Genomic DNA, 2,291 nt, shown 5'->3' on the forward strand with positions numbered 1-2,291 from the left:
AAATTATTGCATTATATGTTATAACGCTTGTACTATACATTAGAATACTTGCACTATATGATCTCATGCTTACACTTCGCTAGGATGATTAGGATTTTAGGCCATCTGTAGCATAAATTCACCCCCAATTACAACAATATTGCATGACAATGGTAGCGTACAAGCAGCCCCCTGGTGGGCTAGCGTAGTTAGGGCTGTGAGTGTAGAGGAACATGACGGGTAGTGAGCTCACCAGCGTGGTCCGGTGACTGCAGCAGAGGCGAGCGAGGATGTATAGCAATTGACGCTTCGCTGGGTTCAGCAAATTCTCCGGACGTGCCAAACGATGCGTAAATACAGCCATGCACTGACCCTGAATGACAGCATCAAAGCGATTACCCACTGACACGATACGTATAGCATCGATACAGTTACACAACAGTACGATACACACAGCATCGACACAATTACACAGCGACACAATCAATACCAACAATAATACAATTACACAATATATACTTTTGCACATGCATTCACTTTTAAAAAAATTTACAAAGGCTGAAACCATCTTTCTGGTAGAAGCTCTGAAGAAAAAGAAGAAGATGATGACGACAAAGAAGATTAGGAAGGAGATAAAAGAAGAATTTCACTCACCCAATGGTGTGAGAATTCCTGGATTCTCAGAACCAGTTGATGTGGTTGTAAAGCATTTCATCCATCGTCGCCTGACAAAATGAAAAAAACACATGCTAGTCTTTTTTATCAGTTCAGCTATCGAGTTGAATAGAATTTCATTGAATCGTCTCCGTAGAAAAAAGACGCAGGCACGATCTATTAGATGATGGTTATGACTCAGTCACACATTTATCTTAATAGCAAAAAAAAAATTACGACAACTACCTGATCTAATGCCAGCATGACACTCAGCAATGGGTTTCTGGGCCTAGTTGTTATTGGCATCCTATTACCGTACTGTGCCGTTACTATTACCGACTCCGACAACTTTCGTAAGTTAGATTCGATATGCCGCGTAACTCTTTGTACTGTTTGAACTCCGTACAGGGGTACATTTGCTATGTGTAATCTAACGTAACCAGTGAAGATGTTTGTGTCTGAAATACGTGCATCTAGCGTTGTGTGCTTTGTAAGGTACGGTCCGGCATATTAGATAGTACCCGCAGAGCATATAAATCACGTTGATTTATATATGCTCTGGTACCAGGGTACGTTCCGGCAGTACCCTGGGAGACATAGACCCTCTCAGCACTACTACTACTAGTACTACTACTACTAGTACTAGTCTTGCTACTAGTCAGTGAACACTCAACAACACTGTCACTGTCAACACTGACAACAGTCACAGTGACAGTGTAAACAACAACAATTTAACAAACGAGATTATAATCAAATGTGTACATAATGTACATGTATATAATATAGGTTATGTGTATATATTATCTATATTTATAGTAACTATGTATAACGAGTGCAATTTAGCTGCAAAAAGATTCGAAGCTCCCTGTGTTTACGTAGCAGACGAAACAGCTTACCCTAAGAGCCTCGTTTTGATTCCAACATGGCCGCGGCGTGAATCGCGGTTGTTGATGTTTGTTTTCTGTCTTGAATACGTGAACCTAAGTATGTTGTGTGAAGTTATTCCTACACTAATAACACGTCTTAAATTGAAGTCGATTTATAGTGGTACATTTACATTACAAATCCAGTGCGTACACTGACGTAGGGCTGTGTATTTTTAATGCTTGGTTTATGTCATGGTTTATTGTTTATGGCCTATATTGTTATCCTATATATTATTATTACTATATATATTGCTTACAAATCTGAATAATTTAAGGCAGTATAAATCATGTACATGCTATTTTCAGAGATTCCGGTAGCATTATGGCCGAAGACCCAGCTTACACCAGTGAACAGCGAACTGTTAAGCTTTGGTGCTGCGACTCAAACAAACGAAAAGTCAGCGATGCCACTGATTTGGACGTCATCTTCACGTCGCTGGAGGACGAACTGTGGCAGCTCAGGTACCGGTGCTTCTGCTCTCGCGCACGAACGCGCACGTGCATGGTAATTCGTTTCATGTTTGCTCGTGGGATCCCCAGGAAATTCGTTAAAGGCGTGAACGATTTAGCATACCTCTTTAGTAAAGATTTTGTCAGCAGAAGTGGTGTTGGCGATGTTGTGGGTCTACTACGTCGGATGTTTTGATTGGCAGGGGCGAGCAAGGGGACGTGCAGGGTCGCCGGGCTGTGAACAAGCTCTACAAGCTGATCCAGGAGGAGGTGTTTCCTGCG

The 2,291-nt window shown here is 41.6% G+C and overlaps 1 protein-coding gene and 1 long non-coding RNA gene across 2 annotated transcripts; one reads left to right on the forward strand and one right to left on the reverse strand.

Annotated features, from left to right (window-relative positions):
* Window positions 1-232: 232 nt before the first annotated feature.
* LOC106818650 lies at window positions 233-704 on the reverse strand (the record flags this gene model as incomplete). Its single annotated transcript, XM_014823338.1, is given in 2 exon segments — window positions 233-352; window positions 634-704. Coding segments are annotated over 2 exon segments (191 nt in total), but the record flags the coding sequence as incomplete, so codon positions are not given.
* Window positions 705-1,534: 830 nt separating this feature from the next.
* LOC106818651 lies at window positions 1,535-2,291 on the forward strand. Its single transcript, XR_001395269.1, has 3 exons — window positions 1,535-1,617; window positions 1,866-2,021; window positions 2,213-2,291. It is a non-coding gene; the product is annotated as an uncharacterized LOC106818651 (long non-coding RNA).

Source organism: Priapulus caudatus, unplaced genomic scaffold (genome assembly GCF_000485595.1).
Source record: "Priapulus caudatus unplaced genomic scaffold, Priapulus_caudatus-5.0.1 Scaffold2404, whole genome shotgun sequence".
Classification (NCBI taxonomy): Eukaryota; Metazoa; Priapulida; class Priapulimorpha; order Priapulimorphida; family Priapulidae; genus Priapulus; species Priapulus caudatus.